This window comes from Felis catus, chromosome X (genome assembly GCF_018350175.1).
Source record: "Felis catus isolate Fca126 chromosome X, F.catus_Fca126_mat1.0, whole genome shotgun sequence".
NCBI classification, from domain to species: Eukaryota; Metazoa; Chordata; class Mammalia; order Carnivora; family Felidae; genus Felis; species Felis catus.
Window position 1 is genome coordinate 109,721,292 of NC_058386.1, and position 26,924 is coordinate 109,748,215.

The 26,924-nt window shown below is 48.8% G+C and overlaps 1 protein-coding gene across 2 annotated transcripts in view; it reads right to left on the minus strand.

Moving 5' to 3' along the window:
• Window positions 1-5,432: 5,432 nt before the first annotated feature.
• GPC3 (glypican 3) overlaps window positions 5,433-26,924 on the minus strand; it is a 421,980-nt gene continuing 400,488 nt past the window's right edge. For both annotated transcript variants that reach the window (XM_023249386.2, XM_023249385.2), the window contains one exon: window positions 5,433-5,970. In XM_023249386.2, coding sequence (XP_023105154.1) covers window positions 5,917-5,970 — 54 coding nt within the window. In that variant the 3' untranslated portion in view covers window positions 5,433-5,916. The remainder of the gene's footprint in view (window positions 5,971-26,924) is intronic.

The following is a 26,924-nucleotide window of genomic DNA, read 5'->3' on the forward strand; positions in this document are numbered from 1 at the left end:
GGGACCCTTGGCTCGTTCGTCTCTTTTCTCAACGTGCAGGCACTGAACGCCGACTCTGGGCGAGGCCCCGGGGAAACCTTTCTCCCGGAATCCCGTGCCTGCCTCTTCCCTCCTTCTTCCCGGCTCTTCTTGACTTTGGTGGTTTGTGGTCTCAGGTACCAAGGGTTGAACTACAGATACTGCTCAGTTCGTGGTGTATCGTCGGGGTTGGTCTGCATAAGCCCCCTCTCCTGCTTTGACTCATTCATTATTCTTTTTATCCCCAAAGCCCACTCCCGTGTAGCGGCCGCCACGCTAACACGGCCAGTGTGTATCTCCCGGTGCGCGTGTATTTTTGGAAAACGTGTGTTGTCCTCCGCGAAAGCACCTTGGTTCATTTCAATGCTGGGAAGCTACCGATGTAGCCTGTTCGGTTCCTTGGTTTGTCTTCACTCTACGATTTTAAGAAACATCCACGCTGCTGGCTGTACGTGCTGTCCATTGCTCCTATCCACTACGTAACACTCCACGCGCCCCCCACACCCTGCCTCGCCCCCTCCGTGGACAGGCACGCTGGTGTCCAGTAGGGCCCCACGACGAGTAGCCTCGCGTGGGGTCCGTGACGGACCCGTGTTGCGCTATTCTGCCCGAGACACCCTTCCCCCCTTCATAATCTGGACAATTTCTACAGTTTCTTCAAGTCTTCTTGACTTGCTCTTTTCAAAAACGGGACAATCTTATCCTTTCTTCTACACTGTCTTCAAGGGTCACATCCCGGACCCATCGACCATAACATGTACCATTCTGGTCTCTTGCGCATCCCACATACACTCCTGTTATAGCGTTTCTATTGCATGGTCATTTCTTTTCTTTTCTTTTCTTTTCTTTTTTAACTTATTTTGAGGTAATCTCTACCCCCAACGTGGGGCTTGAACTTACAACCCCGAGATCAAGAGTTGTGTGCTTCACCAACTGAGCCAGCCAGGTGCCCCCGGTACCATGATTTCTTGTCTGTCTCCCTCAGTATATGTGAATGAAGCCCACACGACACAGGCTCTGGCACAAAGCATCGCTCAGGCAATACTTACGATAATGACTACTGGCTTCATCAAACACTGATTAAGCACCAACTGCATGCGAGTCCTGCCCTCTACTTTTGACGCGAATCACTCAAAGTCAATATACTTACTTCTAAATCTATAAAAGTGAATGAAAAGTCATGAGCTTATTTCGTCGGCTCCTTGGCCAACCTAGCAGACCTCTATTCAGACGAGTGCTATCTCCTTTCAAGAGGTACAGTGTCTTCGAAATGTCTAGGACTTTTCTTCGGGAAAAAACCCTCCACAGCCCATAGCACGTTCTTTGGAATCTTCTCAGGGAGGCCTTTGTTCCCCGAAGGCAGACCCGATTTTTGGAAACAGCTAAGAGCCACTTGGCAGTAAATCCAGCGAATGAGGTGGGTGATGAAGCCGAAGAACATTAGTTTTTGGTTCCAAACAAGGTGTGACTATAAAAAACGGAGCCTAATTTTCTTACACGCTACATAAACTGGCTCGAGAGCAAATTCAAAAGAAGACTTCCAAAAACGCTGTGGCCTTGGCAAGAAAAAAATCGCTCTAGTACACGCACACACACACACACACACACTCTCTCTCCCCACTGCCCCACGTACGGTGTATGGTGCCTGCCCCAGCATCCAGACAAGTAAAACCAAAAGCCCTTGGAATTTAGTTGTAAGAAGGACACCTGGGGGTTTCAGTTGGCCCGAGGCTCATCGCTCACGCGGTGTGTACCGTGGCTTCTAGACAAGTGTCTGTTTTCCAGGACTGCTCTGGTAGAGGTCCCGGGCTTCCGTGGCACGTAACTACCCACGCTCCGTTCCGCCCAGGCTCGAGCAGCACCGTGGGCTCAGCCGAGAGCAGGACAGCACAAGAGGACCACTGACCCCCTGGAGCATGGAGCAGGGCTGAAGGGGACGAAGGAGCTGTTTCGAACAACAACAAGACAAATCCAGAAGAGGCAAGAGTCAGTGATTGAAAATTCCTGGCGTGGAAAATCCAGGAAGGCAGATTTAGGCTTAAGCTAATAAAGACTGATTCCTCTTATGGAATTGTATGTTTAGGATAAGTCTCGTGTGTGTGAATATACATACACAGAGAAAGAAAGACTAGAAGGATATAAATAAAAATAATAGTAAATATCCATGGGGGATGGAATTAGGGGGTAAATGCCCTTTTTAAAACTTTATATAATGCTGTATTGTTAGAATTTTTATTACCGGGGCACCTGGGTGGCTTAGTCGGTTAAGCGTCCCACTTCGGCTGAGGTCACGATCTCGCGGTTTGTGAGTTCAAGCCCCGCGTCAGGCTCTGTGCTGACAGTGTGGAGCCTGCTTGAGACTCTCTCTCTCTCTCTCTCTCTAAATAAACTTTAAAAAACAGACTTTTTGGGGGGCGCCTGGGTGGCTCAGTCGGTTGAGCGTCCGACTTCGGCTCAGGTCATGATCTCACGGTTTGTCGGTTCCAGCCCCACGTCGGGCTCTGTGCTGACGGCTCGGAGCCTGGAGCCTGCTTGGGATCCTGTGTCTCCCTCACTCTCTGCCCCTCCCCCGCTCACACTCTGTCTCTCTCTCTCTCTCTCTCTCAAAAAATAAACATTAAAAAAATTTAAAAAACAGACTTTTTATCACCTATGTGTATTTCTTTTGCATAAAATAAGCTTGCTAAAATTTGGAGGTAACCAGCAACCAAATAGGCTACTTTATGACCTAGTGAGGAGCCCTGCCTTAGGCAGTAATCAAATGAAGATTGTGGGATGAGCCAGCTGGTCTTTTCCAGCCTAGGGATTCCATATACCCCTCTATGATTTAACCTTGTTCAAGTACCAGAGTGGGGCTGGTGGATTTTCACACGTGCATTCGATGAGACAGAGGCCTAGAAACTCCCAACAAGACGGGCCAACTTCCCAGCTGCCAGGCCCATTCTAAGGACAAAATAGTCATCTTACCATAATTCATGTGTAGGAAGTTTAAATCAAAGGGTAGAACCAACACTTCAAAACTGAAAAGCCACCCAACTAGCCGTGCAACTGGATTCCGAACTAGAGGAATAGAAAATATAGAAGGACAGGAAACGACATGGATAGAAAGTGACAAGAGACAGGCTATTGGGTGTAAGAAAACGTCAATAAAAGATGGCAGAGTGTCCATGGTTTGAAAATGGGCGTGGTTATCCATTTTAGTCCCGAGCATTTAGTTGAAGCCAGCGGACCAGGGACATCCCAGAAGAGCGGTCTTCTGCCGCCATCACTTAGCCTTGACGGACCCAAGCGGACGGGCCGTGTACCAAGACAGCACACGCACTGGATGGCTTGGGTCGTGTTCTGGCCGCTGAAGCATGTCAGATACGACCGTAGGCTACAGAAGTCCTAAGAGATGTCCAGGAACAGCACGTACGTGACGTCAGTGCTGGGCAAGACAACGAACGGCCCTACAAAATGAGAGCAACAAAGAGGCTAGACATCTTGCCCTGATTCTCCACTTTACAAGAGGGAAACTGAGGCCTGGAGAGGGGAAGTGAATGAGAAGGGTGTGGAAAAGCTGGCAATCCTGGGGCACCCGGCTGGCTGTCGGCGGAGCATGTGACTCTTGACCTCGGGGTTGTAAGTTCGAGCCCCACGTTGGGTGTAGGGGTCACTTAAAGATAAAATCTTAAAAAAAAAAATAAAAGCTGACAATTCCTTTCATCTCCCAGAGAGGAAGAATGGACTTTACAACAGTCCTCTCCTGCTCACAGGCATAAAACCTGGCCTCAGAACCACAAATTATTTTTACCACATTAAATAAAAGCCTTCCTGCAGAAGGGGCCGTTATTAGGCGATAAGTCAGCTCTGGTTCCTTCTTCTGGTCTGGTGTTATAGTATCGCACTCTGAGTCCGAGGAGGAAACCTTCGCAGTATTCGGGTTTCCTGAAATCCAAGAACAAAGATTCCTACAAATCCCGTTCAGACACAGAAATGATGGTTTGAAAAAGATAATTCCCTTTCCAGTCTTACCCGCTGTTACAAATCACTGAAACCAGATTCACAAATACAACTGATCGTGGTCCACGACCAAAGCAACCGAAGGAAACGCTGCACCCAACGTCTCCAACTTGTGTTTGTGAAAATGTCTGCAACGGATGAAAACAAATAATGGAGGCCTGGGGTCCTCAGGAGACCCTGACGGAAGTGTGTTGGTGACAGCAGGACGAGGGGGGACGAGAAGTCGTGAGAAATGACGCCTCCTGCGTCCCGCACGGTGACCTCTTGCCATGGGATGGAAATTGGAGACCCTGGCTGGGACCAGCTTCTAGATTCAAAGGGGACTCTCGGGTCCCTTCCTTGATCTTTGTTCGTGCTCCTTGGCCGTGTCTCAGCCTCTCTTTCTTATACTTTATAGTCATTCGGCTCCTCCTGTCCTTGCCCTCAGGGGGGGAGTTGAGCTTCTGCTCACGAGAAAGAATCGATAACGTTTCCGTCGAGCTGAGCTGGCTAAACGGGCAATACTCTGGGCATCGTAACAGCGGCAAGTGGGGGATCCCCGAGGCGCCCTGGCAGCAGAACGTCTAAACCTCGACACCTGGGCCATTATCGCCCGTGACGTTGCGCGTGTGGAGACCAGCTGCCAAGTTGTCATACCGGCCTACGACGGACAGGAAGCAGGTACTGAAGTTAGCACGGCCATCAGACCTTTTGCTCCGGGAGAACAGGGATCGCATCGTTGGCCTTCTCCCGTCTCCGGCATCTGGTACGGTAGCTGACACGCAGTGGGGACCCGAAACCTAGCTGTTGAATAAACAGGTGTTGAAGAAGCCGCCTGTGGCCAAGAGTGAACGCGGCTGCTTCCTGTACACCGTGGCTTTCCCGGCGCCAACCTTTGCAACCTGAGCCAGGGCAGGTGCTGGGCCTGTCCACGTGGCGGCCCCCAGACACGGGTGACAGAGAATAAGCCTGAGACAACAGCAGAGAGGCTTGGGGAAGCGTGTCTTTGCGCCGTTACGATTTCCCGGACCCGTGTCTCTGGGTTAGGGGAAGGGAGAATGTTGATCACGTGACTGTACGTGAGTCACACAGAGGGTTTCTCTTTGGGCAAAGCTTTTTCGGCAGAGGGAAATTTGTCAATGGAGATAGGAACTTTCTGGGACACCTTTGGTCTCAAAGGCAAGAAACATACTCTACGACACTCCAAGATTTCTATGTGCAGATTATGCACCGGGAGTGTTTTGCCAGGGGTGGCTTTGACTGGGGCCGGGGGCCAGGACTCCTACCCAGTCAAAAGGTGGGCAAGGAGGTGGGGCTGAAGGACCTCACTGACACCTGATGGGATTTTCTCCTGCCGAACAGAAAGCTGGGTGAGGAGGAGGAGAATCCCCACAGGGTCGCCATGCACAAGGGCTTACAAAAAACACCCGATGCACTTTTATTTGAGCATTTATTATTTTTTTTTTCCAAAGAAATCCATGCAAAGGGAAAGAGAAAGAGAGAGACGGAGAGAGAAAGACATGGTAACCATGTTCTAGCAGCCAAACATAGGAAAATAATTTGGCACAACTTGAGTGTTTTTTTTTTTCTTTGCAAAAAGACGATCTACACTACCACTAAAATTTACCTTCCTCAAAGGCGCCATTTGATTTTCGAAAACGTCACACGCGGTTAGTCTTCTACTTAATGGCCGGAGGAGGTATACAAGATAAAAAAATAGAAAAAAAGAAGAAGGTGGGTCCCCTTCTAGGGGAGGACCACAGGGTGCTGAAGGGCAGCACGTGTGCGGTGCACGAGGAAGTCAGTGCACCGGGAAGAAAAACCACGCCACACAGATCGCCAAGCTGGTTAGAACCTTCAGGGGGAAGCGGCCGCTCCCCAGGTTGTGCGAGGCCGCTATCTCATTGTCCTTCTGATTCACGTGCTGCTTGTTTCCAGGAGCATCATCCACATCCAGATCATAAGCCAGTTCTGCCGAAAGAAAAGAAGAAGGTGAAATACAGGAGAGCATCAGCTGTGGGCCAGCCGTGACTCCAGCATCTGTCTGGAATGTTGGGATGCCCCAGCTCTCGTGGAAAGGATGGCTGCCAGGAGATGGGGAGGTGCCGGGGGGGGGGGTGCGGCCCCCCAGCGGAAGGGGATGGCTAGAGGGGCTCTTTGCAGAGGTCACACCAACGGGGAGAAGCTGACTCCCCCCCCCTTTGGCTCCACTCACACCCAAGGGGGCACACTGGCACCTTGTAACATCTCCCCGCAGGCAAGGCTGTGCCGGAAGGTCATTTTCACCACATCTCACCGGTATTAAAATGTAAGGTGCTGGGGGGTGGGGGGTGACTATGTGTGTGCCCCTGTGTGTACGTGTGTCAGAGGGCTGGGAGATGTTGCAGACCCCCAGTGTGCCTTTCCTGGGCCCTGCGCCCCAAAGATCTTCTCCTGGGAACCTTGCTTGAATTAGAGTCGAGACAGTGTAATTTGCCATTAAAAGTTGTTTTATTTTTCCCAACTATTTCTTCTCCGATCTTTGCGGTCGTCTTTTCATGCCACCCCTTAAAACACACACACACACACACACACACACACACACACACACACACACAGCAAAATCAATCTAATGCATAGGATTTAAACTGATACTAAGCAAAGACCAAGGAGAGGCCGAAGGGCAAGGGCTTTCCTTCTTTGACCACCCACCATTTATGAGATACGCTCACGATTCTGAAAAAGAAATTGGGATGTTGACGTCGGCCTAATTGGAACATCTCTCAGAAGGCAAATCTGAGTAGATAATGGTGTATCAGGAAATTCAAGACGGCCAACCCTGGAGCAGAGGTCAGTTTCTTTCAGATTTGCTTTTCCAGATTTAGAACTCAATTCTACTCCCATGGCTTTTCTAGACTCTGTCGCCAATGTGGCTATTTCAATAGCTTGGGAAGGTGATGCGATGGGAGTGCCCTCAGCAGCCAACTGTCCTGTGGCCAGCGGAGCTGGAAAGATCCCTTGGGGACACTGAGATGCAGAGCAAAAGGCACAGAGGAAATGATTGGGATTCTACAGAGGGAAGGAAGGAAGGGGAAGGAAGAGCTCCTCTTACAAGGGATGAAACAGTAAGTCACAGGAAGACAGTGTGGGGACTCAGCTGGTCCAGGATGCCTGCAGAGCAGCGCCAGGGCCCGGGGCTGCTCTGAAGCTGGCAATGGTTAGAGCAGGCAGCAAGGTCAAGGTGATCAAAGCCAGGGGGGATTACACAGACTGCAACACTCCTCTCCAAAAGGGCTACCGTAGTTTCTAATGCCACCGGCAATGATGAGAAAAGCGACTGACCGGCCTCATTTGCAAAAAGATAACGTGGTCAGCATTCGATGATTTATCAAGGTTTCATTAATTGTATGTATTTGATTACTGCACAGATCAACTTTTTCTCTGCCTTAGTTTACTAGTTACGTTTCTTAACACTTCACGGTTCATATCCTTTGCCTTTTTATCTGACAGGTATTAAGGTTTTTCCTATTCGTTGGAATGTATATTTTATTGAATCCTTTGCCGATCATATTTGGTACAATGTTTCCGTTCTGTCGTTAAGTACACTTGCTTTTCATTGCCGTACCAAGAAACTTTTCACATATATGAATCTGACTACATTCTGCTTCTCTAAAGCTGAGAAAGTTTTTTGCCTTGAGGGCCAGTAAGAATTCAAATCCAGGGAACCCTCTTACCCAGGGGAAAGCGACTCACCAGACTCTAATCTGGATTCCCTCTCCCTGTAAAATAAATACATACAAAGAAAATAAAAAGAAGAAAAAAACAAAGAGCAGTGCTCTGTTTGGAGGTCAGACGTCTTTCTCTGAAAGCTGAACTATGCAGAGCACACAGGCAAGGCCGAGGTCAGCACGGGCTCAGGTCATGATCGGATTTCACCAAAGCTGAGAACACATATGGCTCTATCTGTTGAAAGCGCAGCCTTGAGTCTCGAGGCAACGTCTCAACTTAAATGCAGGGGAGTATTTTTAGGGTTGACCTGAATGACAGAACTCTGAGCCTTGCTTCCAGATTCCTTTTCCGGATATTCCCTTTGCCCAACGTCGAGATGAAACAACATCTATTAATGTTACCACCGGGCCCCTGTGCTATTTGTTTTGCTCTTCAAATAATCCGCGAACACCGAACGGTTTCGTGTACTAGAGCAGTGACGGTAAGCCCGGCAGACGCTAAGTCTGGTAGTTTCTAATCTCCTGTGCCACCAAAGACCTCTTTTGTCATTTTTATCTCTTGGACCCTTTGTTTGGGAATCATAAAAAGGACTACCAGTTAGTGAGTCCTCACTGTGTGCCAGGCACTGTACTAAGATATTTACATACGTTATCTCATTTAATTTAACCTCTTCATTTACTGATGAGGAAGCTCCAACCCAGGTTACTTTTTTGCCCATATCTGCACAGCTGGTAAGTGACAGACGTGCTATTTGAACACAGGTCTGACCCTGAAACTTCACATGAAGCTATGCCACCTCTTGAACAATTCTGTGTATCAAATAGACTGTAGCGATTTAAGTAGCAATGGCTTTGTTTCTTGGAAAAAAAAAAAAAAATCCACCTTGATTAGGAAAATACGTACTGCCAAAGAGAACTTCTCAAAAGCGTGAGAAGAGTCCAGTGTTTCCACGTGAAAGTGATCGCATACTTGTTTGAGTAGCATTATTAAGCTTCGTGAAATTCTGAAAAGAGCTCTGGGTTTGAGGACCGGAAATGGAAATTATGTCCCTTCTATTTCTCTGAAGAAATCAGCAATGATGGTCAGGGCTATTCTTTTTGTTTTTTTTTTTTTTTAATTTTTTTTTTCAACGTTTATTTATTTTTGGGACAGAGAGAGACAGAGCATTAACGGGGGAGGGGCAGAGGGAGAGGGAGACACAGAATCGGAAACAGGCCCCAGGCCCTGAGCCATCAGCCCAGAGCCTGATGCGGGGCTCGAACTCCCGGACCGCGAGATCGTGACCTGGCTGAAGTCGGACGCCCAACTGACTGCGCCACCCAGGTGCCCCGGTCAGGGCTATTCGATTCCCCAAGCACAAAGCTGGCCTGAGTTTTCCATTTGCAAAGGGCCCCCGGGAATATTCGGGATACCTCTGTATGCTTCCGAAGCTGTGGCTAAAGGTTTCGTGAGGCTCCCCGTCTAACAGCAGCAACCCTACGGCTGGGCTTTTATGGCTTACATTGATGCGAGTCTCACCAAAGACACATTCTGGGCCTGGGCCACCATCATGGAGATTAGTGACAAAGGGGACAGCTTAGTATGACGATGAAGCATTATAGGAGATAGAGGAAAGACCAGTTTTGGTCAAAGATGAATAGGGACAACCCTGGATGGGGGGGGTATAATCCAGTTTAATTCAACAAACTTAATGGTAGCCTACAAGGTCCCAAGCATTGAGCTAGAAGGTTGGAGAAAGACTTAGTGCCTGCCTTTAGGAATCCTGCCCTCTGGCAAGGAAAACAGACTAATAGACAAACCAACCAGATACTTGGCAGAAGGTCATGAGGGCTCAGACAGAGGCACAAGCAGAATACGTTGGGGAGAGAGATCTCCAAATAGAAGGATCTGGGAAGACTTCTCAGAACAACTGGGATATAATCTACACCATGAAGGATGGATGGAACTACGGCAGAGCTGAATGAGACGGTCATTCATTTCCGGCAGGGGGTTCAGCTTGAGCGAAACCATCGATATTAGGGAGTGCAGGTAGGGCATGCTCAGGGGGAGAGAGGTAAGGCAGGAAGGACAAGTAAGGGCCAAATCATGATGGATTGGGAATGCTAAGACTTCACTCTGTGGGCAATAGGGAGCCACTGAAGGTTTTTAAAAGTAAGAAAATCACAGTCTGATCTGTGTTTTTTAGGAAGATCATTGTTAACAGTTTGTAGGACAGCCCTAAGTGGGAGAGATTGTCAGACATCTTAGAAAACACAAGAAGCCTGTGGAAAAACTATCTGGAGATCAGCCAGTAGCAAATACAATTAAAAAAAAAAAACCTACAAAAGAGTGGGGCGCCTGGGTGGCTCAGTAGCACCTGACTCTTGATCTCAGCTCAGGTTATGGTCTCGCGGTTTGTGGGTTCGAGCCCCACATCAGGGCCTGCTTGGGATTCTCTCTCTTCCTTTCTCTTCCCTCCCCATTGTGCACATGCATGCACTCTTCTTCTCTCTCCAAATAAATAAACTTAAAAAAACCAAACCTACAAAAGAGCTAAATCTACACCATACCAAAACCTCCTCATTTTGCTACAAACTAGATTATGACAATCATTTGAAATCATTGTCTTTTTAAATTATTTTTTAATGCTTATTTATTCTTGAGAGAGAGACAGACAGAGAGAGAAGGGCAGAGAGAGAGGGAGACACAGCATCCGAAGCAGGCTCCAGGCTCTGAGCTGTCAGCACAGAGCCTGACGCGGGGCTCGAACTCACGGACCGTGAGATCATGACCTGTGCCAAAGTCGGATGCTTAACCAGCTGAGCCACCCAGGCGCCCCTTAAACCATTCTCTTTTCAATCATTCATGTCTTCGTTTATCAGTGATTTTCCAGAATATATCTTTGCTCTATTAGGTACATACTAGAAAACACACACAAATTGTTTCTACCATGCGACTGATTGTCGGTGAAACGTTTTTTTTTTTTTTTAATTTTTTTTTCAACGTTTTTATTTATTTTTGGGACAGAGAGAGACAGAGCATGAACGGGGGAGGGGCAGAGAGAGAGGGAGACACAGAATCGGAAACAGGCTCCAGGCTCCGAGCCGTCAGCCCAGAGCCTGACGCGGGGCTCGAACTCACAAGACTGCGAGATCCTGACCTGGCTGAAGTCGGACGCTTAACCGACTGCGCCACCCAGGCGCCCCTCGGTGAAACGTTTTAGGCCAGCGAGGAGATCTCACGCTAAACCCAGAAACTGGCTTCTATGTGTAATCGCTTTAACTACACCTAGAGGGTAGAGCCAACAATTTGTACTAATTACACACTCAGCTCTGACTCTCATTTTGCCCTCCTTAGTGCTGCAGATTAGGTAATCTCTTCATTTATTTCTTTTCCTAAGTAAACCCTACACCCAGTGTGGGGTTTGAACTCGCAATCCCGAGATCAAGAGTCACGTGCTCTACTGACTGAGTCAGCCAGGCGCCCCTAGATAATCCCTTTACAACAGCTGTCAGTCATGAAGGGCTGAGCTTTGCGTTGAAAAGTTTTTCTGAGTTGCGCCAAGCACTCAGTGGGGAACCCTCCAGCCTTAGTTACTCAGAGTCGCCCAGTGGAGTCCCTAAGAAAGGCTGTCCCACCCGCAGAGTCTGGAGCCCTGGCTCAGCCACTGTCTTGACTAGTTCTCCTTTGGCAACTCATTTCCCTCTACTCTGAGCGTCTGCCATTCCATCTGCCCCAATCAGGGCGTTGGACTGGATGAACTCTCCGTTCCCTTCTGGTTTTATTTCCCTCCGATCCCCGGGCTCCCGGGGCCCAAGTGGGGGACACGGTCTTCTGCAGGCTGCCGTCCTCCCTCTACCCACACCAGCCAAGCGGCTCTGTCCCCAGCAGAACCTCCAGAAGCAAGCCGCTTCTCTTCGGATGTGAGTTTTCCTGGTGATGTTCATCGGCTACCAAATTCTGCATCCTCTTTCTGCTTGAGCCGATCTAATCTTGCGTAAGAGACGCCGGCAATACACAGATGTGCGCCGGACCGCGGTTTTCTTTAAATCCTGGCGTAACGACTGGCGCTGAAGCCAGGACACGCGAAGCTTCGGGGGAGAAGTGGCCGGACCCCGGGGTGCACCGAGCAGGCGCGCACGGGCGGCGCCGGAAGATCTGTCGGCCAGGGAGACAAGCCCGCGGGCCGCTCCGAAGCCGCTGGGGTCTCGAGTGCGTAACGGGACGCAAACGCTCACCCTCGGACGGACCGCACGGGCCCCCGAGGACAGCAGCACGCCGCTGCCGGGCCTCACCCGCGCCAGCGGGCGGGCCTCCCAGGGCAGCCTGGAAGGAGAGCTGCTATCAAAATTCCAGGGGAGAGAGCGCTGCCACTGAGCCAGGCTTGGGGGGCTCTTCCTTGCCAAGCCTGCGGCGGCAGATGGCTTCAACCCGGCCCCGACGGAGCAGCGGAGCGACGCCGCCATCCCCGCGCTTCGCGCTTGCCGTGTACGGTTGGCTCCCGAGGCAGGGCCGTGTGAAACCTTCGGGCCCGTCGCCTGGCGGGCCCCGGACGCTAAAGGTGGGGAAACGTCGGCACAAAGCGTGCTCCCCGCGCTCCTGCTCACTCCGCCGCCCACTCACGGCCGCCCTCGGGCGCTGCCACTCGCTTGACAATCCCGGACCCATATTGCTTTTCCTCGCCCTTCCCGTCAACGCCACCCTCCGTCCCGCCACACGGAGCCCCGCTCCTCTGTGAGCTTTCGGGTGCCAAACGACCACCTGGGCTTGAAAGCGGAAGAAAGGGACTTTGTTCATGACCCCGGGGGCCTCCGGGAGTCTAGGTTTTCTGCTTCGCAGGTCGGGCAGGGGGAAGCCGGCCCATTTGGGGGCCTCCGGTTCTTAACTGGTCTACTGGGACCCCTTTCGGAACGGGCCCGTTTCACGATACGCCTTCGCGGCGCGCAAGTGAGTTGCCCATTTTATGTGCGAAATGACTGTAAGTTCTGGGAATAACCCAGCGGCCTCTCCTGGAAGAGGGCTGGGCGAGGAGATGCTCACTGCATTTCCGACAGCCCGGGCCAGCTGCCAATGTCCTCAGTCACAATGATGGGATGTGGAAAAATACGTGGCTTTCCCCATCAGTAGAGGCGTGGCCTCTCCTACGGTGGCTTCTGTTGCTCGATCCAGGGTAGCTGTGGCTTCAGGTTACACCGCAGCGGGCTGTGGGTACACAAAGCCACGGCATGCTTTTTTCCTAAAGATACGGGAGGGAAAAGCACACCATCTTATACTAAACCACGCAAGGCCGTATGATGGAGTAGAAGACGCACTACGCGCGGGGCGCCGGGGTGGCTCAGCGGGTCGAACATCCAACTCTTGATTTCGGCTCAGGTCACGATCTCACAGTTTGAGATCGAGCCCCACGTCGGGCTCTGTGCTGACAGCATGGAGCCTGTGTGGGACTCCGTCTCCCTCTCTCTCTGACCCTCCCCTGCTCGCTCTCACGGTCTCTCAAAAATAAATAAATAAAGATTAAAAAAACAAAAAAACAAAAAAGAAACGTGCCGTTTGCAAACGCATTTAAGACTTCATAAATTATTTCACGTTTACTAGGACCTTCGGGTCATGTCCGAGGTCCTCCGGAACGGGTGTCCACTCTGTTCACCGATGTACGGGGTGCTTCGGTTGGAAGGTCTTCAAAGCACTGTGAGGACACTTGAGTCATCTGGGCTTTGTACAGTGCTCAAAGCTGGACGCTCAGATTCACATACTCCTAATTAATGACCTCAGGTAGGCTTTTCTATGGCCACTTCCTCGTTGAGAGGAACGCCACGGTAACTGCCCTTAACTGGGGCTCAGACTGCTAAGTTTATGGATACAAAACGGTTTCCAGGAGGTTCGACGACTACCGATGCTTCGCTACTGCCATGAGCCATTAAGAAAGGGAGAAACGAAAATATCACTTAACCCCTTTGGAAATTAAACCATTTGACTACAGAATCTGATTGTGACAGGGGCCACCACCGTGCCTATCTAGGTACATCATGAGTCAAGTCACATTCCCAGCAGCAGAACAACCGTGTCCTAGAAACCCTGATAGTACGAGTGGGTGGCGTGGGCGCTGGCCCTCCTAAGCCAGCCCCAGAATTACCGCCGCCTTCTGCGGATCTCATGTTGACAGATCCTTCTGACCCAAAGCTGCCTGACGGCTCCACGGGAATCATACCTCATCAAAGCCTTCACTTCCCACAGGAGAAGTTACATCATGCCATGGGACAGAGACACTGCTCTGCAAGCTCCAGGGGAAAAGATGATGAGAATGGGCTTCGAGAAGGCAAGGGAAGAGAACATTGGAAAGAGGGGAGGGGTGGCATGGTCCACTGTTTACTGAGAGGTTAAGCAAAGTAAGGACTAAGAAGCAGCTACCCGATGTGTCAACCAGATGGTTCCAGGAGATTGCTGAGAGATGCTCAGTAGGGTGGTTGGGTGAAAAACCAGACAGTACCTAGTTGAGGAGAGAGCGGGAGGTACTACAGGTTCACTGACCGCTGATCAGCCTTCGGAGAAGTTGGAGAGTGAATGCGACGAGGCGCCGTCACCCCGACGGGGCCTGAGGTATCCTGTCACAATACCTAACTCGTCTGTGCCGCCACGCCTCGTTAGAAGGTGCCTCCAGAGCGCCAACTCGAGACGGCTTTTGGAAATGCCGTATTCTTGTTATCCCTGCTACGCGGGCAGCCTGGAATAGACACTCAGATACCTGCACGCCCATGTCTATAGCAGATTATTCACGATGGCCAAAGGGTGGAAGCAACCCACGTGTCCATCGGTGGATGAACGAACAAAAGGTGGCACATTCCTACGACGGATATCGTTTAGCTATCGAAAGGAACGAGGTGCCGATACGTGCCGCAGCATGGGTAAAACTTGAAGACGTGCTGAGTGAAAAGCCAGTCACACAATGCTACACATTATATGACTCCATGACATGAAATAAGCAAACTTTGGAAAGAGTGGTAATGGTTGCACACCATTTTGAATGTAATTAATGTCACTGAATTGCACACTTAATACTTTACACGTTACACATATTTTACCACGATTAAAACAAAAAACTACAGAAACCAAAAGACAGTGGCGTTTGGGGCACATGCCAGTTCCTGAAGGGACTTGCACTGCAACTCTAGTGTTTTACTTTGGAGAGGGATGAGTGTGTGAATGTACCCTATAACAACAGCATCCACCCCCCAGTGATACCCCTTCAGTGCTTTGAAAGTCAAGTTGTCCAGGGGCGCCTGGGTGGCTCAGTCAGTTAATCGGCCAACTTCGGTTCAGGTCATGATCTCGCGGTCCGTGAGTTCGAGCCCCGCGTCAGGCTCTGTGCTGACAGCTCGGAGCCTGGAGCCCGCTTCGGATTCTGTGTCTCCCTCTCTCTCTGCCCCTCCCCTGCTCACGCCCTGTGTTTCTTGAAAATAAATAAATAAATGTTAAAAAAAAAAAAAAGGAAAAAGAAAGTCAAGTTGTCCAGAAGAATGAAATTGAATGGATATTTAACACTACCCTAGAATTGCAGATGTGGCTCCTCAACTGGGAATGGAAGAAGAGGGGAGCTTTTGTCAAGGATTTTCACTGGAGACCAGTTGCTGAAGAGAAATTTGTATACCACCTCAGGAAGATTACATTTATTTTTGTGGCTCACACAGATGATGCTAAGCTGCTAAACCATATTAAAAAAAATCAATTAAAGGATGCACTCTGTCCTCATTACTTAAAAAAGCACTTAATGGTTTAGATTCACGGAGCTCTGTTTATAAAATAAATGTCAGGCACGATGCAGCTACAGAGGCATGCGTCACTGGGCTTTGAGGACATAGAAGGAAAACACAAAATGTCTCTTATTGCAGCCACATCCAATTGCTGGCGAGGTGTCAGGAGAGTGAGGGAGGGGCCTTATGGTACCTTGAAGCCCAGGCTCCAAGATGCTCAATGAAAAGCACTGTGATGGCATTTGGGGTAAAGCTCTAGACATACTTAGATGGGAAAACCCAAAGCTTGGTAATATTCCATTTTTAATAAGCCACGGTGGATCTTGCCAAAAAAATGTACCTGAGAACTAAAATATTTGCAAAGGCCTGTCAATGCCCAACAGCAAAGAAAATGGGTACAAGAGCCAATGGGTCAAAATGGCTCCAATCCCTGAAAACACTCAGCCTGGATGTGGGAACACTGCAGGCCAGAAGTCATCAGCAGGCAGGTGTCCTCCCAAATGACAGATGAAAAGCTTCCTTAAGTTGTTCCACCTGAATTTCTTCCTCAAAATCTCTCCAGTTGTGAAATGCCTCCATCATCATCAATGGGATCGGGGAATTGAGATTACTTTCCCCTCAATTTACTTGGAAGAACACCTTGTCCTCCTGGACCCATCTTCCTACCTTCCCATCTTTAGGTCTGGACTGTCAGTGAATACCTGATCCCACACCCACACAGGCGCTCTCTCCTCTGTCCTTGGACGCTGGCCATTTCTCTCTTTTCCTTCAGCCCCTCTCCCCTTCCCTACCTCCCTGGAGTCCTCAGCATCTCAGCTAAATACGATACCCATTCCAATCCAATGGCCCACCGCTATCCAGGAAAGACCATTCTATTCTGGGATGGCAGGAACAAGACAACATGCTTTTTCCTAAATCATGGGTTGAATCACATTTCTCTCTTCCTCAGAATCCTTTGATGGCTCCTTACTGGATGTGGGATCAAGTCCCATTTCCTCAGCATGGCATTTATGAACGACTCCATCTCATCTCGTCTTGCTTTCTAGTTTCAACTGCCCATATATTTCTCCAAGTACCATGGAGTATAGTCATACTGTCCCATTCATTTGCTGGAAAAGGAAAGTTCTTTGAAGTTTCCATGTCTTTCTCCATGCTGTTCCCTCAGCCTGGGATGGTCTCAGTCTCTCTCTCTCTCTCTCTCTCTCTCTCTCTCTCTCTCTCTCTCTCTCTCTCTGTTTTTCTCTTTCAGGTCTCAGCTTACATGATACCTCTTCCAGGAAGCCTTCTCATCTCGCCCCAGCCAGAATTAATCACCTCTCTCTCTGGCTATTAATTGGATTGCATTTCTATTATGGCATTCCTTTCAATTTGTCTCATAGGAAAGTTAGTGATTTCTACGCTCCTGTCCTTAGCTAGACCATAAGCCCTATCAAAGCAAGAAATCAATCTCTTTCCTCCCTGTAGCTGCCACACAGCACCTGGCTAGCACAGATGCTTACACACACGCTTGTTAGCTGACCGACCGAATGAATGCACGAATCAACGGCGGGACGCGCACACACGTTGTCCTCAGTCTACTGAGGGCTACTAGCTTGGCAGACTCCCTTCCGGAAGAGTCTATCCCCACTAACGGATGATTTCCCTAGGGGAAAGAGTCCCGCTGAGCCACGGTGAAGACAAGACAAAGGCAAGGCCAGTGGTGGGGTGGCCCAGGAAGCAAATGGCAGGGCTCGCACCCTGACCCCTGGATTCCAAAGCCCTTCCGACAACAGCCAGTTCTCATTACCCCCAGCATCAGTTCACTGCGCTCAGGGTGGATGGGATCTACAAAGATTACTTTCTCATTCCCTTTTGCTGCCTGGAACTTGATGCCCTGCTATGTGAGCAGCTGACACACGCCGGCATTCCGTGTGCCACGCTGGGCAGGAACCGGGTTTTCTGGTGAGCGGGTTCCGTTTATTTCTTGCTTGGAAACTTCACGACTGGGTTCCCATACCTTTGACCCCGGCCTCTGCCTCCAGATCCACCCACCCCTGGGCCACACCCTGCCCCTTATATCACCACCGATGCCCAAGCCCAGGGGCTGCCGGTGATGGAAATGTCAGCGCCTGGCTGTGTGACGTCGAAATACAGCTTCGTCTTCTTGCTTGGCAAACAGCGCAGGTCGCAGCAATAAGCCTTCAGTCCCTGCAGTAACACACGCCGGCACCCTCTCCCCTCGCAGAGGTCTGTGGGATCACTGCCAGGAAAATACAATGACGTGGTGGCATGGGGAGAAATACAATTCCTTCACCTGAAAGTTCCATGTTTTCATTTTCCCCCTCTTCCATCTCGCCGGTCACTTTGCCCTCCCTTCCCATTGCTCTTTAAACTCTTCCCGTGTCCAAGTATTCTCTCCTCTTCTGTCCAGTCACCGCTCCACTCCCACGGTCTCCGGTCTCCACTGTGACGTTTTCCATATCCTCAGGCAAAGGGCAAGGGTGGGATCCTCAGATGGGCTTTGAATCGTCAAGATGCTTTTCTGTTCCTTCCCACTTTGATTTCAACCTCTCACCAGGGTTCCATTTGTTTTAGAAGCAGCTCCAATATCCCCTTCCTTAACCTTTCAATCCCACCCGGTCACCGCTCAGCGCCATTTCTCTGGTCCTGCCTGATCCCCTCAACTCATGCCCTCTCTGTGATCTCCCTTCTCTATCTCAGAATCTTCTGGCTCCATAGCCACGCCATTTTATCCTAAGTCATCTCTACACACAACGTGGGGCTCGGACTCACGACCCTGAGATCAAGGGTCGCGCGCTCCACTGACGGAGCCAGCCAGGCGCCCCGCCACGCCGTTTCAGTTGCTGCTATTTCACGGCCTTGTCTTTCTCCCCAGGGGAAAATGGTTTGGGCTTCAATAAAGAGCTTTCTGACGGCTAGTGCAATCTGAAAATTGCACAGGCTGCCCCTAGACAGTGAGCTCTATCTCTGGAGGTGGTCCAGGAGAGCTTGGACAGCCATCTGGTAGAGATATGGGTAAAGGGGTTCAAACATAGAATGAGGGTGAAGCTAAATCGCTTTCCGTGGCCCTTCCAACCCTGAGGTTCTAGGATTTCATTTTGGTCTTTAGAGGTCTCGTGTCAGGGAAAAGGGTGAAGGGACAGGGTCAAAGTGACCTTTGCATTCCTCCCTTTGACACAGATACTCTGTGGAGAGGAATCTAAAGAGGCATCTTTGGAACCTCTCCCAAAGAAAGGGATGCTGTCTTTTGGAGACCATGGCGAGCTTAGAGAGGAGGGCTTTACGTTTGCGCCAAGGAGCTATCGACCAAGACATAATTTTAAGGGAGCAGTGTGAATACTTATCAGGCAATATGAAATGTACGTACAGGGTACGGGGTGGCCAAAGAGGTCACCACCTCTGCAGAAGGTGAAGCGAGGAACTCAGGAAATGTTTACACTGAATTTTTTCCCTACCAATAGAAGATAATTAGCAGTAACGTGCAGGGGGTAGACATCTTGCTCAGTGCGGCTACATAATGGTACCAGGATCCAAAGGAAGAAAAGAAGAGGCATCAGATGGAGAAAAGCCATTCTGGGCACATGATTAGGACATTAAGTCTGAAGGACCCAGGGGGAAGGCAGCTGAGGAGAAAAAGCTGGATGGTCCTCATACAAATAGCTCTGTGGGCATTAGAACAAAGTAGGCAAGTCCAGAGGGAGGCCAGGAAAGGTAAAAAGATGCCAAGCGGCCCAAACCCACAGCTATAAAGATGTAACAAGGAAAAAGGAAAATTCTACTACAAAGAGTGGGGCAGCCAGATCACTAAGGAGGAGTAGAAAAAACAGCAGGAAGATATTAAACCAAAATAAAAAGAAGATGCAACTAGCAAGAAACGAATGCTTTAATTAAAGTCGAGTCAAGGGTGGCCCCGGTTCCTTATAACTAAGAAGGGACAGGAATTTTTGGCATTGTCTTTACCTATCCGCAGAATACATCGAATGTGCCCGTCAACCAACATAAATACATCTTCTTACCGGCCAAATCAAGCGAAGAAGGAAATGGCTGAGAGGAGCAAGGTGTCAAGCTATAGGCATAATAGAGGCATCATAAAATAAACGGTGGGATTTCAAGAGGACGAACTGATGGCCATCAGACGGGAGGGGGGTGGGGAATGGGTTCAAGAGGTGATGGGCATTAAGGAGGCCACTTGTGACGAGCACCGGGTGATGTATGGAAGTGTTGAATCGTTATATTGTACGCCTGAAACTAATACTACACTGTGTGTTAACTAACCAGAATTTAAATAAAAAGTTAGGGGAAAACAAGGAAATCAATGATGGCATGTCAGAGTGAATAGGTCTTGCGTGGCCAATAAAGAAGCCACGTGTAAACACATTAAATGCAATCAACAACAACAACAAAAGATCAAAACGGAGGCCTTACAGCCTGGCACCCTCAACTTCTTCTGGTAATAGACGCTAAGAAAATAATGAAAGTAAACACAGCGACTATTCTCCAGTTTTCCAAAGGAAGACAGGGAATAGGGTAGTAATATTCATTGCTTGGTGAAACGCAAATCAAACGTAAAGTAGTTTCTGATACTGCAAGAGAATGGGAGGGGATCAGGAAGTAGCGTCAGTAATCTCGCGTGATTTCTGTCACTCTGTTTCACCGGGTTTTCCGAACCAATTAGGAAGAAGAGATTAGACTGGAAAGTTCCCCTTGGCACTAGCTTGCCCCAAACTACAGTCTGAGGAATTGTTATTATTTTTTTACATTTTTACCTTTTGAACAACTTTATTGAGATATTATTTAAATACCATGCAGTTCACCCATTTCAAGTCAATTGCCGGTGTACGATTCAATGAGTTTCAGTGAATTCAGGTGTGCAACCTCATCAGCATTCAATTTTAGAGCATTTTCATCAGCACAATACCCAGTAAGATCCCTCATGCCAGTTTACAGTTAAACCTTCAATGGAGTCTTTTTACTTCTTCCTCTTGAGCTCTCTTGCAGCATCCAATACTGTTGGCCACTCTCTATTTTGAAGCTCGGCCTCCCCTTGTTTTCTGACAGGACTCTACCTCTCGGGATCCTCCTCAGATTCCTCTGAGGATTCCTCAGGCTGTTTTTCTTAAATAAGATGGGTGTTTCCTCCTCTCTTCCTTGGCCCTCCACTCTTCTTGCTTTACGAGTCGTCTCGCATGTTCTCTTCAGTGCCCCTGGTTGTAGCTATCACTGAGGATTCCTAAATCTCTCTCTTGCTCAGACAGCTCTCTAGAGATCCACCTGCTCCCGGGCCATTTCTACCTGGATGGCTCCCAGGCAACTCAGACCCAACAAGCCACAAACAGTGCAGCATCTCTAGTCCCTTAGGTGCGCCCTCCCATCCTATCCCCCCTACCCTTGCCCCCTTCCCCTCCCGGTTTGGTGATATCCGCTTACCGGCCACCCAGTTGCCCAAGCCCAAAACCTGCAAGACTCCCTAGATTCCTCCTCGTTTTTCATCCTCCGGGTCTAATTAATGATCGCATCCGGGAAATTCTGTTTTCTGACTATTTTGTGAATTCCTTTCCATTGCCATTGGGACTGCTTAGATTATGCTCTATCTCTCACCTGGACTAGCAGCCTCCTGGTTTTGTCCTCATGCAAACTATCCTCCGCACGGTGGATAGGGTCCTTTTATTTTGTTAATTTTTAAACTACTCACCACATGAATGCATTCTTGAAGCAAAAAGGCTCAAACAACACCTGAGTAGATAGAGTAACAAAGAAAGCCCCCTCTTCAACTTCCCCCACCTCCCATAACTCCCCAGGGGTAATTACTGGTAAATAACGAAATACTGGTCCTTTCTATGCATATGCATATGCTACAACGTCTGAGAAATCTTTGTATATTAATACATGTAGAATGGCCCCGTTCCTTTGCTGACTGCAAGAAATCCCACAGGACGAATATCACAATTAGCTGTTCCCCCTCCGAGAGGCATTCAGTTTGCTCCTCCTTCCTCCCTGGCCCAAACAACGCTACAGGGAACATCTGCAGACATACACTATCTGTTTTGGATACCTGGCGTATTTCTAGAAGATGGATTCCTAGGATAATGCTGGCATGTAGCGAGGGAGGTTGCATGGGAGCTAGCTTGCGGGACAGTGGGAAAGACTGGTTGGAGAAGATTGGACGGAAAGGAAATTAACGTATTTTTTCTTAAAAAGATAATGTAGAGACTATCAGGACGTAGGACGGCATTAAGAAATCTTTAGGGAAAAACCATCTTAGAATGTTATCACCCTAATGCAACAGCTATTTTTTTTTTTAAAGATTCATTTGAAACAAACTATGGCTTTCCGAGCTATGACAAATCTGGCTGGGCACAGCGTCATAAAGACAACCTGGAGGTCCAGTAACCCACCGCTGACTGTCACTTGGCCATAGAGTGCGTTCATCAAGAAAAGCGCTGTTACACAAAGCCACAGAAACTGGATTGTGGAGCAAAATCCTAGTACGTAAACTTCACTACAGTCCTTGGTCGTACCCATCTTGCTGTGGTTTTTTTCGTTTTTATTTTCACAATTTTAGGTGGATGTTGAGAAAACTTCTCAGAGAAGAGACTCCTAATCATGAAGGGGTGGAAAAGCGGTCTTTTGAGGAGGTGCTAAGGGAAACCTAATTGTCTGGTGACCTTTGATTCACTTCCCAAAGTGGTGACATTTTGGTCCCGAGACTCAGTTGGCGGAGAATCCTTAGTGCCAGCAGTAAGTTCATTGCTCGGCCCGCCCGTCCACAACTGCATAAGCGGCTAAGCAACTGACGTAAAGGGAAAAATCAAAATGAGCAAACTGCAATTAGGTATGCAATGTCACCAGAGAAAGCAATTTGCTAAAGGGATTACCACGATTAAAGATGCGGTCTCCCTAAGTAGAGATGGTTTTCTTCAATTGATTTGTCCCTATCAGGTCTCCCTGCGTCCCGCAGAAATTCTGTTGTCTGTTTCATTTCTCTGCCGAGAGATTAGAGGAAGTAAATTGAGCTTCTCCAGTCACTGTGATTTCCTCCCAAATGGAAGAAGTATTAACGGAGGGCCGGAGGGCCGTAGAGACAGATTACAGCTTAGGTCACCCAGGGGAGAAATCCGAAGCCCCCTTTTGACTAACAACAAGGTAAATTAATCCTCAAATCTATTCCCTTAGCATTAAGCCTAAGACCAAGTTTAGGAGGCCTCCTTTTCAACTTGATTTTTGTTGGTGTCACCTTTCTCATGCCCCAGCCCCCAGGCAGCCGGCCGGGCAGCGCTTAGAGGGAATGGGCCGAACACAGACTTCGGCGGCGTTCCTCACCGGCCAGTGGCCCTCCTCTCTTCGCCTCACTTTCTTCTCTTCCCTCTCTAGCTTCCTTCCCTGAGACCTCTTGGAACCCTGGCCATTTCCAGGGTGGCTTTGGCGGGGAAAGAGGGCTGAAATGTATCCGATTCTGGGTCCTTATCTTTGTTGCCATCACCTGAGTCCTTCTAAGACAGTTTGGTTTCAGTGTGTTCGCAAGAATGAGCCCTGGGAGTGGACTGGTGGTGGATGCGGCAGCCACGGGGGGCGGGGAGGCTTCGTCTGCTTGGGTCAGTGCCATGAATTAATGACACTCGGTGCGTGCCAGGAACGCGCCTGGTTGTACAGGGGGGGCCAGGCCGGCCAGGGGAAACGGGACAAGACACGGGGCCTGCCCTCGAAGAGCCACAAGAGAGGCACAGACCACGTGCTGTGGCAACTCTGAGCGTGGTGGGGGGCGGGGGGCTGTTGAGGGCTCTGAGGGAGCCTGAGCCACAGCCCTTCGCCGCCCGGCCTGTGAGCAGAGAACACTGCTAACACTACCAGGGTCCTGCTACGTCTCAGGTGACGGAAGTGCCATAACGTGACTTCCAAACCTTAACGTGCTCCGCGAGCATGGTTATTTTTGTCGCTTGAGAAAACCATGACCAAGAGACCTTTCTCTGAAGACACGTTGGTCATGGTTTTCTCAAGCTTTCACACTGCCCCCCGCCCCCCTTAATGCCCACCCTCCCACGGTCCATGTGTCTGTCCGTCCGTCCGTCTCTCCTCCTTACTGTCTGGTGATCCGGAGTGTTCAGGGAAGGGTCCTGTGCTTTGGTCTCAGAGTCGCTGACTGACAGGAAGTGCAAGTCAGGGAGCGAGGGCCTGCCGGGCAGAAAGGTGCGGGTGTGCGAGCCGTGCCCCCCTTACCTGCAGGCGGCCCTGGGCCCGTTTCCACTGCCAGCCTGGCTGGCGTGCCGGCTATCCGAGTACAGGCGCGGTGGGGCGCAGCTGGTCTCCAGATGAAACCCTAAACCCTTTCAAACGCTCGGCAATCTTTCTCAGCTTGTGAGGCTCTGAAGATTTCCCTCCGTCCATTTCTCCAGCACGATGTGAGGTGCCGGTTAGTCAAGAGACATTTAGGAGAATGTCTTTTAAACGTACACTCCTTTAAAACGGGGTTCCTTTTTCCCTGGGGTTTTGGCCATTAACTATCTGTCAGCTTATCTGCACAGCTTCTGAACTGAAGAGTGGATGTATTCCCACTTAAACACACACACACACACACACACACACACACACACACACACTCGGATGGGTTCCCGTGCCAGTCCCGAGAGTGGAAATGAGCACAATTAGAAGCCAGACAGAGACAGAGAAGTCAGATGCCATGAGACAAGACAGTGACAGATCCTGAGCCTCATATTCCCGTTCCTGCTTAAAGAAAAGGTAAGTGAATTCGCCTCGACAACGTAGGGCAGGTCTGACCGAGGGAGTAAAGACAGACTACTCTCCGAAGAGTTTTTGGCTGAGAGGCGCTACTGCACTAGCCATGATCACCCTTCAACTTTCCCCCAATCACCTATTTTAAAATATCCACTCACCTTGGGGGAGAAGCGCGTCCTGTCCCGGTACTGCAGTTATGGGAAGGTTGCATCTGCTAGCTTGGTAAACAGAGGCTATGAGCTTGAATTACTGAAATTAGCAAGGCTAATGCCATGTCACTATTCAAAACCGTGCCAATTTGGAATTTCTTAATGGCCTCAGGAGAGGGAGTCTTTCTACATCCTACAGTCTCTCTCCATTCTTACCTAAATTCCTTCTCATAGATGTTATGAATGGCCTGTTTTGTAGCCAACACAAACTTTGTCCAGTAAAATAATGTCAGGAACTCAGAATGAAAAGAGATTAGCTGTTCCTGGCTCCTGTTATTTTAAAGCAGAAATAACTTTGGCTTCTACTGATTCATAGACAAAGCTTGAAATGCAAAGCATGCTCAACTCTAGATTCAGCATGAAAAGGACCTTAAAATATGCCCAAGTGCAAGTAATGGATTTATTAAAGGGAAGAAAAGAGCTACTTTCACACACTCCCAGGCTCTTTAGTCCTGTCATATCAGTAATCTTGCTTAAGAATTTCATTCTATTTACATTTCTTCTCCCTTTAAATATCCTCGGGACTCATATGGCATCGAATATTGAAGCTTGTAAGACATTAATTTCTTTATGTTAATTAAGGGGAAGGCATGTAAAGTGGACAAGGGCTAGAACTCGGAGCACCTGCAACGATTTCAATAGGAATTAAAAATCAGTTCTGTGGTTTTAATTGAACAGCTGATAATTTATCATCACAGATATTCCAGGAAGCCAAGTTCAAGTATCTTCTTTGGACTATTTTTGGCATGGTTCCAGAACAAGCGCATTTCCCATTAGGAAATCCAGTTTATAGTTGATGACAAAAGCATGAACCGCAGCACTGGGGTGAATATGAAAACATTTATAAAAGCGTAATAACATGGAAGGTTTTCAAGCCACAGTACATAAAGCACATAGCTCTAAAATATATACGCGCGCACACACACAGAGGCTTTCCGTTTCAACTTTGAGAGAACACAAAAAGAATGAAAATAGTGCCTAAAAAACTTTGGGGCATCTTGGGATATTTGTGGGAAATCAAACAGGCAGAGGAGTCACGAGAATCTTCCCAAGCAGCGTTCAAGCAAGGAAACAGCCTGGTCAGTTCCCCCGTAGAGGTATTAGGTTCTGGTCTTGATTTTCTGAAGATTAAGAATAAACGCACTCACATCTGTGCCTCAGTCTCCACCTGTAACGTTGTTAATGTAGTAAAGCAGGACTTGGATGGAATTTGCTTGGGCAGGTCCATTTTGATCAGATGCTAGTCTGTTTCCACAGGATTAGTTAGAACCCCAGAACCACCATGTGAATGTTAGGATCCTGAAAAGGCTGCGTGAGGGACTGAGTGTCCCAGGATCCTAAACCTTTCTCCCACCTCCATCACCTGCCGGCTATGTGACCACAGTACTTTAAATCTGAGCTTTTGTTGGCTAATCTGCAAAATGGGCACAATACCACTGCCTTCCAGGACTGTGGAGGGATTTAACAGTGCGCGTACGTGTCCCAGTTCGCGGACCAAAGAGAGGGAAATGGTCAGGAATGGGGAGAAAGAAAACGGACAACTGAAATCTGTCTCTGTCCTGAAGAGGACTAGGAAAGAATTATGTAAGGCTGAGTTTGGGTGTATTTAAACTTTGTTTCGGAACCATTAAATGAAGCTGGGCTACAAGATTCCAACACCCTTGGCGGCGAGTAAAAAGGCAAGCTGGCGATCTAATGCTATGGACACAAGACAAAAGAGCTGTTTCGTTGAATTCAACTTTCCTTTTTAGAAAGTCAATCCAACTGCTCTGTGTCTAGATAGGCTGAGTTTGAATATGCACCGTTACTCGTACGTAGCATCAAAAACATTAAAAACACTCTTCTAAATTCTGCTCAAATGAGAAAATAAAGAGCCAGTTACAGGTAATAGTTAAAACTAAAGATATGAAATGTTGTTTTTTTTTAAGTTTTACTTATTTAAGTAATCCCTACACCACATGTGGGGCTCGAACTCAAGACCCCGAGATCAAGAGTTGCATGCTACACCAACTTGGCCGGCCAGGGTCCCAATACAAAATGTTTTCCTATATAAAGTTCCAACAAGTATTTTAAAATGCCAGATCCCAGATTTTCAGATATAAATCAAGTTGTCACTCCTTTATAGCATCATTACTGATAAAAACAACAACAACAACAACAACAAGAACTAGCACACCCGGCATTTTTGAAAATCACCAAGTTCAAATACTTGCGTTTTCCTTTTGAAGCAGCTCAGTTTACTTGGCTCTTTGTTTTCTGACAAGGTTTCCCTAAATGTGATTCCCCTATGGCCAGGACCCCAGGCCGAGGCATCAGTGAGTATTTTATTTAGCCACACTCAACCCAACTTCCTGTTTCCACTGTGCACATCTAGCCCATTTCTAAAGATGAGGTGCTCCTCTGCCCTGGCCCTCCGTCAAGGCCAGGGTAGGGATCTGGTCAGACATTTCCCACTCCCGGGCTGCTTCTAGAAGTACTTTGGAGAAGAATGAGCTGGAGAGGTTAGGCCAACTCCAAATTATGACTTCATAACTTAATAGAGGAGTCAAGG